This window comes from Silurus meridionalis, chromosome 18, assembly GCF_014805685.1.
Source record: "Silurus meridionalis isolate SWU-2019-XX chromosome 18, ASM1480568v1, whole genome shotgun sequence".
NCBI classification, from domain to species: Eukaryota; Metazoa; Chordata; class Actinopteri; order Siluriformes; family Siluridae; genus Silurus; species Silurus meridionalis.
In genome coordinates, this window is record NC_060901.1 from 21897146 (window position 1) to 21909904 (window position 12759).

Sequence of the window (12759 nt, forward strand, 5' to 3'; positions counted from 1 at the left end):
GGGTATTTAATAAGCAGTGTAGAGGTATTTATTAAGAAGTGTAGGGGTATTTAATAAGACGTGATGAGGTATTTATTAAAAAGTGTAGGGGTATTTAATAAGATGTGTAGAGGTATTTATTAAGAAGTGTATGGGTATTTATTAAGACGTTTAGAGGTATTTATTAAAAAGTGTAGGGGTATTTAATAAGATGTAGAGGTATTTATTAAAAAGTGTAGGGTATTTAATAAGACGGTAGAGGTATTTATTAAGAAGTGTAGGGGTATTTAATAAGACGTGATGAGGTATTTATTAAGATGTGTAGGGGTATTTAATAAGACGTGTAGGGGTATTTATTAAGAAGTTTAGAGGTATTTATTAAGAAGTTTAGAGGTATTTATTAAGAAGTGTAGGGGTATTTATTAAGACGTTTAGAGGTATTTATTAAGAAGTGTAGGGGTATTTAATAAGATGTGTAGGGGTATTTATTAAGACGTGTATGGGTATTTAATAAGACGTGTAGGGGTATTTAATTAACAGTGTAGGGTATTTAATAAGACGTGATGAGGTATTTATTAAGATGTGTAGGGGTATTTATTAAGACGTATGGGTATTTAATAAGACGTGTAGGGGTATTTATTAAGAAGTTTAGAGGTATTTATTAAGAAGTGTAGGGGTATTTATTAAGACGTTTAGAGGTATTTATTAAGAAGTGTAGGGGTATTTAATAAGACGTGTAGGGGTATTTATTAAGACGTGTATGGGTATTTAATAAGACGTGTAGAGGTATTTATTAAGGCGTGTATGGGTATTTAATAAGACGTGTAGGGGTATTTATTAAGAAGTTTAGAGGTATTTATTAAGAAGTGTAGGGTATTTAATTAACAGTGTAGGGTATTTAATAAGACGTGGAGGGGTAGTTAATACGAAAGGTAGGGGTATTTAATAAGACGTGTACGGGTATTTAATAAGCAGTGTAGAGGTATTTATTAAGAAGTGTAGGGTATTTAATAAGACGTGATGAGGTATTTATTAAAAAGTGTAGGGTATTTAATAAGATGTGTAGAGGTATTTATTAAGAAGTGTATGGGTATTTATTAAGACGTTTAGAGGTATTTATTAAGAAGTGTAGGGGTATTTAATAAGATGTGTAGAGGTATTTATTAAGACGTGTATGGGTATTTAATAAGACGTGTAGAGGTATTTATTAAGAAGTGTAGGGGTATTTAATAAGACGTGATGAGGTATTTATTAAGATGTGTAGGGGTATTTAATAAGACGTGTAGGGGTATTTATTAAGAAGTTTAGAGGTATTTATTAAGAAGTTTAGAGGTATTTATTAAGAAGTGTAGGGTATTTATTAAGACGCGTTTAGAGGTATTTATTAAGAAGTGTAGGGTATTTAATAAGATGTGTAGGGGTATTTATTAAAGTGTAGGGTATTTATTAAGGCGTGTATGGGTATTTAATAAGACGTAGAGGTATTTATTAAGACGTGTATGGGTATTTAATAAGACGTGTAGGGGTATTTATTAAGACGTGTATGGGTATTTAATAAGACGTGTAGGGGTATTTATTAAGACGTGTATGGGTATTTAATAAGACGTTTAGAGGTATTTATTAAGAAGTGTAGGGGTATTTAATAAGACATGTAGGGGTATTTGTTAAGACGTGTATGGGTATTTAATAAGACGTGTAGAGGTATTTATTAAGAAGTGTAGGGGTATTTAATAAGACATGCAGGGGTATTTAATAAGACGTGTAGGGGTATTTAATAAGGAGTGAATTGATGAATTAAAACTCTAATAGAGCAGCTGTAGTTCAGGTTCAGGGGAATCTGTTCTGTCCTCAGTCACATGCTGTTTTTTCTGTAATCTCTCGCCTCTGTATCTCGTGTCTATCTGTAGTTTTTTCAGGAATAAGCAGTGTCAGGCACCAACACGTACACCACGTTGAACATCAAGTTCAGCTTCAAAGAACATTTTCCATATTTCCTAAAGAAATGCCAGTAAAGAATTTTTCCTTAATGAAAAATAATATCAGTTTACAGTTAAACAGAAATAAGAGGAGGATTGGCAGGTTGACCTTTGACCCTGATAGCACACGGCTGCTCCAGGAATGTTTGGTGTTTTCAGATTTATAGCTGATGAGTTTATAGAGTTTATAGAAATTCAGTGTGGAGTTTAGACTCCTGCATTTCTATACTGAGCACAAAATCCCAACATGATCAACATTAATCTGATGTGAATGTGAGTTAAAGATAGATAGATAGATAGATAGATAGATAGATAGATAGATAGATAGATAGATAGATAGATAGATAGATAGATAGATAGATAGAAAACCAAAGACAGAAAAAAAAAGAAAGAACAAAGGAGTGATATCACAGCATTAAATTAATACATTTAAAATTTATTTTTTTGGTGCATGGCTCTTTTATTATTATTATTATTATTATTATTATTATTGTTGTTGTTGTTGTTGTTGCAAATAATAGCTATATTTGTTTCCCATTTTAATTATATCAAGAAATTTGTTCAGGAATAACAGAAAATTGTGTTTAATCTTACATTGATGTATTTATTATTTATTTGCTTGTTTGTTTACTAATTCATATTCATCAGTACAGTATTCATCCCCCCCCCCCAAGGTCACAGGGACCAAATAGAATCTGCAGATACTAGCTAACTTTTTTCCATTTCAATGACATTAAAAACCAAGAAGCCTAAATGAATCAATAAATACATTAAATACAAGGGTAAATGTTCAAAATCTCATTAAAACTATTATTTATTTCCTGTCGGTCTTTTCTGTACATTCTCCGGTCTGCTTTTTCCTTGTGTTTTTTCTCCCCCGTTTTACAGCACATCAATCACGTTTTCTTTTCCATGACCACTAGAGGGCGCTCGGTGACTGAATAGCAATCAATTAATTTTAAACAAAATTATCTTTGACAGAAAGAAAGAACCTTTTTTTAAAGGTTTATGGCTCTACTTTGCCCCCTGGTGGGACCAAATGGAATCTAGACATAGTAGGCCTATTTTTTTCCATACCATTTTAATTAGATAAACAATCAAGAAGCCTAAACAAAACATAAACAAATAAATACATCTAATTTCTAAAGTATCAATTTCCTACCAATGTTTCATTAAAAACATGAAACATAAAATCGTCTGTACAAATCATTAAAAAAAATCATTATGAAGATAAAGAAATGTTAATCACTTGATAAAAATTATGGATGAAACTCCGACACACTGCCCGTGAACTGACGTCTTCCGTAATAAATATATTTAAACTTTAATCTTTTTTAATTTATTCCTTAAATCATGTCTGACATCTTCATGCCACTGTATATTTTTATATCCTGCATTTTTTTTTTTTGTCAGTCTATTTCTTTCTGAAGTTTCCCAGTCCAGAGATTTCTCTTTACATGTTCTGAGGTTCTCACTATGCGGTTTTCCACAGAGGCCTTTTCTGGCAACCCACATCCTCTTAAATGTCTCGAATGCCAGGACGCAGCTTAGACACACATGTGCAGGGAAATCCAAGCTGATTGTTATTTATTACACCAATTTTATTAGGACATCTGATTTTTCCAGCCATGTCCTTATACTTTTCCTACAAGTCTTCGGATTTGGTAGCATGAAATGTTTCCTTTGGTTAAACTATGAGACCCAAACCTGTGGAAGATCTTCAGTGTGCAACTCAAAACCTTTTGAAACCATTAGGCTGTTTTGGAACGACGTCCTCACCTACATCAGTACCTGACTTTACTCATATCATTGTGGCTGAATGAAATCTCACAAATCTCCCATAACATCTGGTGGAACATCGTCCCAGAAAAGTGGAGCTTTTTTTTTATCAGCAAATGGAGACTAAATGTGTTTAAAAATCCACAAGTTTTGCCATATATGAGCTTCTACAGGTGAGGTATATTGTGCGACCTCATCTTACACGAGCAATAGGAGAAACTTGGCTCTCATAAACCTAAATGCAGTAGTGAGGCTCAGCAGTTGCTCAGACTTTTGAACAATCCTGTCTGCCATTGCAATACCAAAAATAGCCCCTAATCGTACATAGCACATAAAAAAAGTTTATTTTTACACAAAACCTATTTTTTTTAGCCTCAAGAAAAACCTTAGCGGGTAATTTTTTACCAACAGTCTGCTGACAAACTGTTCATTACAGCTTTTCCCGCAGACAAAAACAGACACAGGAGGTGGTACTGGACTCCCTGTGAAGTTTTTTTTTCCTTTTCACTTCCTCTTCTAGTCTTTAACTTCACCTCACAAACTTAATTGGCGTCGCTAAAGGCTCTGCGACCAAATATGCTCTTTTATGTGTTGCCAGGTCTTTCATTATCGTCCACGAAGGTAAATCGTAGCCTTATTTATACTAATGAGGAGCCAAAAAAAAAAAATCGGATGAAGGAGGAGTCACATAATTGACCGTCTCCTCTCATTGTGAATTCTGGCACGCCTCGTTGAGGACTGATCTACGGTCGGTTCTCATGTTCTTTCAATGAGTGATATGTGTAGTTTCACACTTTAAAAAAAAGAAATAAAAGGCGATGTGAACACTAAGACAGGGGGTTGGGGGGTTTGGGGGGTTGGAGAGACTGGTGGGGAACGATTGTAGGGTTTTGGTTACCACACCAATGATCATCATCTGGGAGAAATTCCCTTCTGGCTACGTTCCATTTTAATTGGCGCAAAAGTCATGTGAGGAACCCCCTAGCAATTAAGAACATCTGTTGTGCTTTTTGATTGCCTTTTTTCAAAAATGGTTGCGATTACGAGCGAGGTTTACCGCGACGGTCTTCCCTTTTGGTTTTGCGAAATGCTGCCAGACATCCTTCAAAATATTTTCTGCTCAGTTTCCATTTTTGAGAAGATCTACTGTTCTCGCTCTTGAGTAAATTATTGTACACGATTTATTACTATAAATTCTTCTTGGAGATAGATATGTATATGTTGTAAAAAAAGTGAGAAGGGATGAGGGAAGGGGGAAGAGACAGGAAAGGAGGTGGGCCTGAAGGTGGGCCTGGAGGTGGGCGTGGCGATCCTGAGGTGTTTTGAAGTCAACTTGGTTTAGTTGAGACCCAAGAGCTTGTTCTACTTCTTGAAAGACATCTGAAGCTTTTGTTTTTCTTCCTCTTTGTGGTTTTTTTTTTTTTTATATATATATTCTCAATGGATTTCTCCTTTATCTTCATCTTTGGTGCCATTCTGATCATGGAGCATAAAGGTAAATACCTTCTTGTATGATTCAAGATTTTCTGCTTATGTTTTTAAATAGAAAATATAGACACACGTTTGTGGACACCAGATCCCCTATTCTTCTGGATGAATGTTTCACTGGGTTTTGTTGGTTGTTTGTGGAAATTTGTGCTCAATCACCCGAATATTCTCCACACAATGCAAATCATATCTCCAAATATGGCTGGAAAAATCAGGTTTCCCAACATATATACATGTCACATGGGTCTATCTGCATGACTGTGATTCACATGTAATAACTGGTTAAGACAGGTGATAAAATTTAATGACAGGTAGGTCATGAGTTGCAATAATGTGTCACCAGGAACGACTGGACAGCTAACGAAATGTTATGTCATGAAACAAACATCTAGTATTGTCCCCAAGTCAATTACAGTTAATAATATGTAATAAGAGGTATTGACAGGTAATGACAATGGTATTAATAATGCGTAATAACATATAGTAACATGTAATAATGACATTATGACAAGTAATAAAAATTAATGACAGATAACGGCATGTAACAACAGGTAATGAGAACTAATTATGACAGGTTATAACAAGTAATGAAGAGTAATGACAATGAATTACATAACATTATGTAATAACAATTAATAACATATGATGTAAGGGATCCACAGCGTACGTTACGAAGGTCAGGCTGTGTACCTAACGATAATGATTTCTGTACTATACCTCAAATACAGAGTACAATAGAAGGAAACTATTCACGCCGTGTTGTCGCCCTCGATGACCTCAAAGAGCGGCAGGAATTTGGCGTAATCGCAGAACGTTGCATTTTTCACCCAAAAAAACACACAAAGGCTTGGTTTATATTTTTTTGTGAAAAACAACTTTCTCCGATTCAAACCAGATTTGCACCATAGGTTAAGAAGATCACGAATAACACTGGATTGTGATTATTTTTGTTCTCTTGCTTTCCTCGGCTGAGAGCCGAGCCTCTGGGTCAGTGTACAAAACCATGCAATGATATGTAATAACAGGCAATAACAGGGAACAGCATGTTATGACATATAGCATCGTGTAATAGGTAAATGATATGTAATCACAGGTAGCAACATGAAATCACAGTTACGATGACATGTAAAGACCAAGCACCAATATACAATAACAAAATGTAATAACAGTCAACAATACAAATGTAGACATGTAGAAATACACAATAACATGGTAATGAAAGGCAATTGTGTTTATGACATTGTAACATGTTATGGCATAGCAACATGTACTGGCAGGTAATGACAGATAATAGCATGAAATGACAGTTAACAAATTACAATAATATGCAATAATGTCAGGTAATAGCATTTAATGTGATAACAACAGGTAATAGCAAGCAATGACAGGTAACAATATGTGATGCAGGGAATATCATATAACATGTAATGACAATATGTTATGACAGGTAGCATCATGTAATTACAGGTAATGACATATAACAACATGTAATGACAGGTCAAAATATACAATAAAATACACGTAATGAAAAGTAATGACATGCAATGACAACAACATCCAATGACAGGTAACAATATACAATAACAATAGTTTGTAATGACATGACATGTAATGGCAAGTAATAGCACGTAATAGCACATATAATAGCATGTAATGGCAGGTGAATAGTATGTAGTTACAGGTAGCAACATGAAATTACAGATCATGAAAGGTAACAGCAGGAAATTACAGGTAACAATATACAATAACATGCGATGACATGTAATTACAGGTTATGTCATGTAATACCATCTCATAGCAGGCAATGACAAAGTGACGATATAGAACAACACGTAAATCTTGTCCGTAAAAGAAAAACGGATGTCCTGGATGTTCTTGAACAGTTTTGTAGTAGAACTAGGAGACTATTATATCTATCAAGCCTTCCATTTCTTCCATCCTCCAGCTTTTGTCGCTTCCCTACATGCACCTCACGAACGAAGAGGTTCACCCACGCAGCTCGACCACGAGCCTCAACACCGTGAGAAACGCTGCTCCTGTGAGAACCTGAAGGACAGAGAGTGTGTGTACTTCTGTCACATTGGAATCGTTTGGGTGAACACACCCAGGTACCATCCCTGACCTGAACAACAACACAATGCAAGAACTCGTATAAGACACCTGTCAAATTGATCCATTCGTGTATTTTCACATTTCCTTTCCAGTCATGTGATTCCATATGGTGTCGGTTTCCTCCCAATGCGCCTCAGAAGACACGTGGAACGTTGTTTTTGCACAACCAACAAAGACAGAGAGTGCACCACCTTCTGTTCAAACAGGTACTGCATTTGTGGTGCATTATTATCAATATTTACCGAAAAATATTAAATTATTTCTAAACCTTTTCTCTCGCCTCAGAGCTGATTATCCGACCCTGAGGTCCTCTCCAAGGACGTTCCCCACACAATATAAAACCCGAGTGAAGCTGAGAAGACGCCGTTCTTGAGATGCCGTTCCTTACACTGCTTTGATCCTTACATCCAGTATGCTAAGTGTTTGTCACCCTGCTGATACCTGACAATACACATTATATTTGCTAATCAAATTCTGGAAAGAAAGGCTACGATTTGTTGGCGAGATACTGCATCCTTGCCTGGAAACTCTATCTCAGATGAACCCAAGATCCAGGAGGAATCCAATGAGCTGCATTTCTACTTCAAAGATAAATCTTTTAGGAGTGTATTCAGCTCTCTGGAAATCGATTGTGAAGCAGTTTTACTGGAATTTGGTTTCAGGTTTAGATTCCTACAAACTATGCACGACGACTCAAAAAAAGAGGACTTGAGAAGATCCAGATCATGAAGTGATTGAAAATTTCCAAACACTGAAGGAAAGAAAGGTCATGAGGACATGAGCAAGAGAGTCAGGCCCTTAACTCTTAGCATCTCAGTTTTATGGACAAAACACGTTTTTTTGGGTTTTTTTTATTACTCTAAGAAAATCTAAGAAAAACGTGTGTACTTTTGGGACACCAGACTTTTCCAGCCATATTTGTTTTCTCCACAAAAATAATTGTCCTTTTACTTAAATCAGATCCAAACCTGTTCCAGCATGACAATGGCCCTGTGCACAAAGCCAGCTACATGAAGATCTGCTTTACATCGACTGGAGTAGAAGATCAAAAGTGGCCTCCTATTAAGCTTTTCAAACCCATTGGAATGAATGTGACTGCTGACTGCACCCCAGATCTCCTCACCTTAACTACATCAGTACCTTCTAAATAAAATATCACCTCAAATTCTGGTGTAAAACATCTTCCCAGAAGAATAGAGCTTATGATAGGAACAAATGGGGACTGAATGTGGAATGGGATGCAAAACGGAGGACAATCTTTGGCTCAGGTTCTCCACAAATAGTAAATATTGGGAAATATGTACATATGTATAGAAATGTCAGTATGCAAATACTCTGTTCTTACTTTTAATAACTTTATGATTATTTATAAAAATAAATAGATTTTTTACATAAAGAACGATTGGTTTACTTACCTGAATTTTCCAAAACTCCAAGTCTCTATGTTTGGGATTTTGGGTTAAAAACTGATGTAAAAATGAAATGATGTGCCTCAATGACAATACAGAACATGGGTCCATCTAGGAAAAAAAGTAACCTGCAGGGTAGCATGACAAATTCGGTCCTTGTTCGATGGAAAAAAGAAAAGAAACGTTTTTAAAACGTGTACAGAAGTAAACAGTGTAATTATGGTGGCGGTTAATGGTGTTTCGAGATGTTTCCCACAACATCGAGGACCAGTCATTTTCTAAATAGCTATACTGAGTTAATCCCTTGCTTCTATTTAAAATTACACACACCGCACACACCACACACACACACGCTATGTACGCAAAAGTATTGGGACACCCACCATATATGGTTCTTCCTTGAAATTTGGAACCGCATTTTTCCATCCAAAGTTGTTCCAGCATGATGATGCTCCTGTGCACAAAATGAGCTCCTTGAAGATATGCTTTAGGTTGGATATGGTGAAGGATCTCGAATGCCCTGCTATAGAGCTCAAACTCTATTAAAAAACCCTTTGGAATAAATCGGTGATCTCACAAATCTCCACAAAATCTAGAGGAACATCTTATGGGAGGAGTAGAGCTTCTTATAAGAGCACATTTGGACGGTATAATGTAGATTTTGGGAGGGAAAATAAAAAGGAAAAAGACTGTACTATCATTCAGTACAGGAGGATGAATAATCTTCATTTTGGTGGATGTCAGGTTTCCTCCACAAGCTTTACAGCCTTTTTTTCTTTCTTTTTTTTTTTTTTACAAGAAAACTCTGGAAAGAATTTGTGGACATCCTGTTTTCTGGGCAGGTAGAAAAGAAATATCCAGAATGATAGGTTGTGTGAGAATGGTGGGATAAAAAAAAAAAAAAAAAAACGAATAAAGTACAAAGTTTCTTAGCTTGAGTTATAGGGTCTGGGTTAAAGTAAGTAGTGTGTAGGATGAGTGTGTGAATGAGAGCAGAGGAGGTGAAGGAGTGTATGTGTCGCTGATATTGTACTGTAGTATGAAGGTCATTGATGGATTGTAACGTCTGAATCAGACATCTGGCCCCCGGACGTCTGCCCCAGACGTCTGACCCCGGACTTGAACTCTGATTTCATTATCCACTGTGTGTGCATTTGTCTGTGTCTGTTGAGAGTGTGAGTGAGTGTGTAAGCATGTCTGAGTAAGTAACTGCAATTGTGTGTGTGTGTGTGTGTGTGTGTGTGTGTGTTAACTCCAACAGCTTCATTATTACTAGAGATGTGCAAAAGAGACATGCAATGCATGTAACACACACACACACACACACACACACACACACACACACACACACACACACACACACACACATGCACACATTTTTTCCCTTATATTAAAAAAAAGACCCCAAATTATCCTGTATTATTATTTATTTTATTTCCAATAAAGCAGAAGTATAAATAAAAACGATACAAAAAAAAAAAAAACTTCAACATTTACAAAAAAATAAAATGAAAAAAAAAAAAATAATAATAAAGCAAAATATACAACGTGTAGGCGTTAATAATACAGGGGGAACGTTTACTTGGCTTCTTTTGTTAATGGAAAGGAAACATTGGAGGGTTCGCATTGAGACTTTTCTTTTTTTTTTCTGACGAAGCAGACGTATAAATAAAAAAAAATAAAAAATACAACGCCGCCATGTATGTACAGAAAGCAGTTAAATATATAATGGATATTTACATATCACCCACACACACACACACACACACACACACACACACACACAGAGTCAGACTGAACATCACAGTATGTAAAAATACACTCCTATTCTTTATAAGGGGTTCATACACTGTGTGGCCAAAAGTATGTGGACACCTGACCTTTGTATTGATATGTGCTTCGTTTTGAGGAACCCATTCCATATTTGTGCTCTTAAAATAAGCTCCACTCATCTGGGAAGATGTTCCACAAGATTTTGTGGAGATTTGTGTGAATTTTAGGGGTACCGATGTGGGTGAGGAAGCGAAGTAATTGAGCTCTATAACAAGTTCTTCCACACACTTCCAGCGCATGAACAGCATATCTTTTTGGAAATGGCTTCATGCACAGGAGCATTGTGATGCTGGATGTTCAAATAACGGGGGAAAATGTTACGCTTCCACATCCAAATACATCGAATGCAACTTTGTGAAGAAGAAGCAGATATGTCTGGATAAGACGGTGTCCAAATACTTTTGGCCACTAAGTGTATTGTGGATTAAAAAATGTATATTCTTCTTTTTTATTATAATTTCCATCGGTTGTTAAAAGCGACAGAAATAAAACATGATTTCGAGTGGAACGGTGTAAATGATTTGATGCTCTTTGCTGTTTAGGGTCAGGGGGTCGATCGAGTCGATACGCTGTGACTCCTGTTTTTTTTTCCAGATATTATTCGGTCTAAAATTTGGTGCTGTTGCTGAAGCTGTCGGATAAGATGATGTTTTTGTAAAAGTTGTCCGAGCGCACCGAACAGTAACCTTTAACCTTGTCCAGGACTTGGTGAACAGGCAGGATGGAGGACGAGGAGGACGAGGCGTCCAGATCAGAAGTGCTGCACTTCTGACTGACCGGAATAGAATATGGTTTACCTGAAAACACATACAAAAATATATTATATTTATATTTACAAGTCGACTTGTTAGTCCTGAGTCACATAAAATATTATTTCAAAATGCTTTTAAACCAGACACACACACACACACACACACACACACACAGTGACAGTTTGTTAATCTCGAGTCTCTCACACACACACACACGAGAGGAGTGATTATTGTGGGACAGTTAGTTCACATGTACAAAATGTACAAACCAAGTCATGTTAACAGAAAACTCTAACACGTGTCTTACACGTCAACGTTTGTTTAAATATTAAGCACAAAAAAAAAAAAAAAACTAAAATTGTATAAAAATAATTCCACACAAATGACCAAAAACTGGTTTCAAAATGACATCATTTATAAAAGTATTAAATATATCAACTGATTTTAGTACTGAAAGTAAAAATTCAGACTTAAAATTTTATACAATAAACAACCATTAATTATTAAGACCACTGCTAGTCACACTGTGCTAGTTAAGGTTACATGTGTACTATTAATCTACATGTCATGTTCATGCTAATGTTAAAAGGAGTTAAATCACACTTAGTGTAAATCGTTACCGGATAATATTTAGCTCTAACGTGAGCAAGATTTACGCACCTGGACATCACGCCATAGTCTAGAACCGACACACAACTCTGGCATTAGGCACAAGAGCGGCTAATTCTTGCTAATTCAAACTAATCCTGAGACATTGCAGTGGAATTCAATGAAAATATGAAAACCATTAGCATTTGTTCTTTGAAATTCCTGTCAGACTTTTTTATGCAATCGTCAATTTCTGTCTGTCTGTCTGTCTGTCTGTCTGTCGATATAACTGTTTAACTGTTTAACTTTCTAAACATCTGACTGTCTGTCTTTTTCTATCTATCTATCTATCTATCTATCTATCTATCTATCTATCTATCTATCTATCTATCTATCTATCTATCTATCTATCTATCTATCTATCTATCTGTGAGATTTCATTCAGATACAGGGGTGTTAGTAAATGTGTTCAATAGGGTTTGAGCTCTATAGCAGGCCACTCAAGATATTCCACACACTTATCCAACCCACGTAAAGCATATCATCATGCTACCGCGTCCATCCAATACAATTGTGTGCCTTCAATTCTGTGGTAACAGTTCAAGGAAGAACCACATATTGCTGTAAAAAGTCAGGTGTCCCAATATTTTGTCCATACAGAGTATAAGAATCTAAACATCTAACAAGCTACGGAAACGCTTCATCATTGAATTAAGGTGTTTATTAGCAGTGCAATCCTATTGAACATGCACTAATCAATGGCTAAAGCTTCATATATTACGATACTGAAAAGTTTTATTCTCTGACGTTTCGTTTCCGTATCCCAGGTGGACAACAAAGCTG

General features: G+C 36.0%; 2 protein-coding genes across 7 annotated transcripts in view; one reads left to right on the forward strand and one right to left on the reverse strand.

The window, feature by feature from the left end:
• The first annotated feature begins 2406 nt into the window (after positions 1-2406).
• si:ch211-202p1.5 (uncharacterized protein LOC103909337 homolog) lies at positions 2407-10013 on the forward strand. The gene is made up of 5 exons (XM_046874106.1): positions 2407-2462; positions 4333-4355; positions 7063-7330; positions 7427-7540; positions 7620-10013. The coding sequence occupies exons 1-5, from the start codon at positions 2407-2409 to the stop codon at positions 7705-7707; spliced, it is 549 nt and encodes a 182-aa protein (XP_046730062.1). The 3' UTR covers positions 7708-10013.
• A 379-nt stretch (positions 10014-10392) lies between these two features.
• The window catches only part of adgrg6 (adhesion G protein-coupled receptor G6), a 30764-nt gene continuing 28397 nt past the window's right edge, over positions 10393-12759 (reverse strand). For all 6 annotated transcript variants that reach the window (XM_046873460.1, XM_046873461.1, XM_046873466.1 and 3 more), the window contains one exon: positions 10393-11373. In XM_046873460.1, coding sequence (XP_046729416.1) covers positions 11183-11373 — 191 coding nt within the window. In that variant the 3' untranslated portion in view covers positions 10393-11182. The remainder of the gene's footprint in view (positions 11374-12759) is intronic.